The following is a 2,500-nucleotide window of genomic DNA, read 5'->3' as shown; positions in this document are numbered from 1 at the left end:
GTCCAATGAAACATACGATAATAATGGCGATTCTTATCCCCCTGACGAAGCTTTGTGAATTGAACCTGTTAATGATATAAAGAAGCACTGTATCAGGGCAGTCCCCCTGACGAAGCTTTGTGAATTGAACCTGTTAATGATATTAAAGAATCACTGTATCAGGGCAGGAAAGTGCACATATACAGGAACACAAATCCCTTTCGTAAAGTATCTTGCATAGGACGAATTAAATTAGATAAATGGTGTGGGTTCAAGTTTTTTTTTCTTAAAAAGGTACAAAAATAAGTGTACATGCTGTAGGCAGATAATAGTAAGATATAATAATAATTATTATTAAAAAATAAATCCTCCCCTTCCCTTACAGTGATAGGTCAGAAACACAAACTGACAAAGTATTAATTCCTCGTAGTGGCTTCGTGATATGGAAGAAGAAGAAGTAGATCGCCTTGCGACAGTTTGTAGCCATGTGCGCCATATTATACGTCCCCATCGGTAAGGCTGTAGTATTTGCCGGGATTGGGGAAGCACAGGTAGGGAATGGTGCTCCCAGGGTAGATGACAGGGAAGGGCATTGGCAAGACGCACCTATTCAAGAAAGAATTGTCTTTGTAGAGGACTGAGAGGTCCCCAGCAGTTTCCACAGATCCGGGGCCCTCCAGTTCTGCTGACATTTGTCTTTTCAGCTTGTTCCTTCTGTTCTGGAACCAGATTTTCACCTGAGTCTCAGTCAATTGTAAGGAGTTCGCTAAACAGGCACGCTCGGCGCTGCTGAGATAGCGCTTCATGTCGAAGGTGGACTCCAGCTGGAAGATCTGGCTCTTGGAGAAGATGGTCCGGGTCTTCTTCTTGGCCAGGAGCTTGCTCTTCTTACCGAGCTGATCGGGCGACGGTGAGGGCCCATCCACCGAGCTGTCAGCGAGGTCTTCCCTGAAAGGTAAGTCTCTGGAGTGCTTTGAGGACTGCTCGGTGCAGTAGGTAAGGCTTTGGGTGGAGGTCAGGAGGCATCTGGTGTCTGCAAATAAAAAACCCAAAAAGAAATAAAGGTCATGTAAACTGTAACAATAACTTTCTCTTATTTTTCCTCCCTTTGAACAGTTAAAGATAAAAATGTTTTGTTATATCTGTACAAACAAGTAGCTGAAACCCAGCTAGAAATTATAATTTTCTAAGGTTATAAAATCTTTTATTATTATAGATTATAATAAGGAAGAGAGGGAGATGTTATGTAGTCCTAACACTAGAACTTCTCAGCAGCTACCAAAAAGGGTGTACCCCTAAACACCCCGATGTAGACTTCTAATTATCATTTTCTGTACTCCCTGCCTCTGGACTGGTTAGAACTGTTCATTCTATATCCATGAACTACAAAACACCTCCCTCTGACAAGAGGGAGGTATTATGTAGTCCTGATACAATGACACATCCTGTCCTAGGGTGACAATGCTGCTCAGTAGGGTTGTCACCCTGGAATAGGAAGTGAGCTAATGGCAGGATTGCCAGATTAAAAAAAGATAAAAGAAAAGGAATGCAGGCACCACATCTAAAAATTGGTAAGCTGCAATACATTTTCAGATTGCTATCATGGTAATGAAGGAGATGGGGCAATGGTGATATCACTGGTGATGCAGATGTGATGAGCCCTAAAAACATTTTTGTTAAGGCCAATATTTCTACACTATAATCTATAGAATGTACTTTTCTGGAATTCTATGACTTCCCAGCTCTTCAAATTAAACGTTTCAGATCCCCTGCTTCTATAAATTGCATCTCCTAGAGGATCATCATCACCAAAAATATTATATTATTTTATATTCATTTTACATCCTACAAACTGTTATTAATCATCTTTCTTATTCACATAACCTACTAATAACATATTATCATGTTTTCTACATTGTAGGCCAAGCTAGCCGAAAGTGACAGGGATAGGGGCAACTTATAGGGGAAAGGAAGGGGGGGGGGTTGATTGCAACAAAAGGGTTCATTTATTTATAAATGTATTGAATTGTTGCAAGAACCCCTAGAAGTTTTGTCCCAAACATTCTCACTTTTGCTAAACTTCTTGACCTGCATATACATTTTCAGGAAATGCAAAGGAGGGCATATTAATATTTTAAATACTATATATATACAAAGGTGGGCATATTCATATTATAAATGCTATATATATATATACAAAGTAGGGCATATTCATATTATAAATGCTATATATATATATATATATATATATATATATATATATATATATATATATATATGGAGGACAAAACTGTATATATATATATATATATATATATATATATATATATATATATATATATATATATACTATACACATACACCGTATTTTATGAACATTTCGGATTTTTCATTTTCTACGGATTGGTAGACCCATTTTCATGATCGCCAGTAAATAGGATTAGGGTTAATTCAGCCATATATCGGCTAATTGGGGTCCATGCCCAACAATAAAAACCTCTCTGTTCTGACCTGAGGCCTC

At 38.0% G+C, this 2,500-nt stretch overlaps 1 protein-coding gene across 1 annotated transcript in view; it reads right to left on the bottom strand.

Moving 5' to 3' along the window:
* Positions 1–2,500, bottom strand: part of LOC120925044 (homeobox protein HMX2-like) — a 6,981-nt gene that overhangs the window by 27 nt on the left and 4,454 nt on the right. The window contains exon 2 of the mRNA XM_040335938.1: positions 1–1,012. This exon is cut by the window's left edge and continues 27 nt beyond it. Coding sequence (XP_040191872.1) covers positions 477–1,012 — 536 coding nt within the window. The 3' untranslated portion in view covers positions 1–476. The remainder of the gene's footprint in view (positions 1,013–2,500) is intronic.

The sequence above is a fragment of the Rana temporaria genome, chromosome 1, assembly GCF_905171775.1.
Source record: "Rana temporaria chromosome 1, aRanTem1.1, whole genome shotgun sequence".
Taxonomy (NCBI): domain Eukaryota; kingdom Metazoa; phylum Chordata; class Amphibia; order Anura; family Ranidae; genus Rana; species Rana temporaria.
The sequence above is the reverse complement of the archived record's forward strand: the minus strand, read 5'-3'. Positions and strand labels throughout refer to the sequence as shown.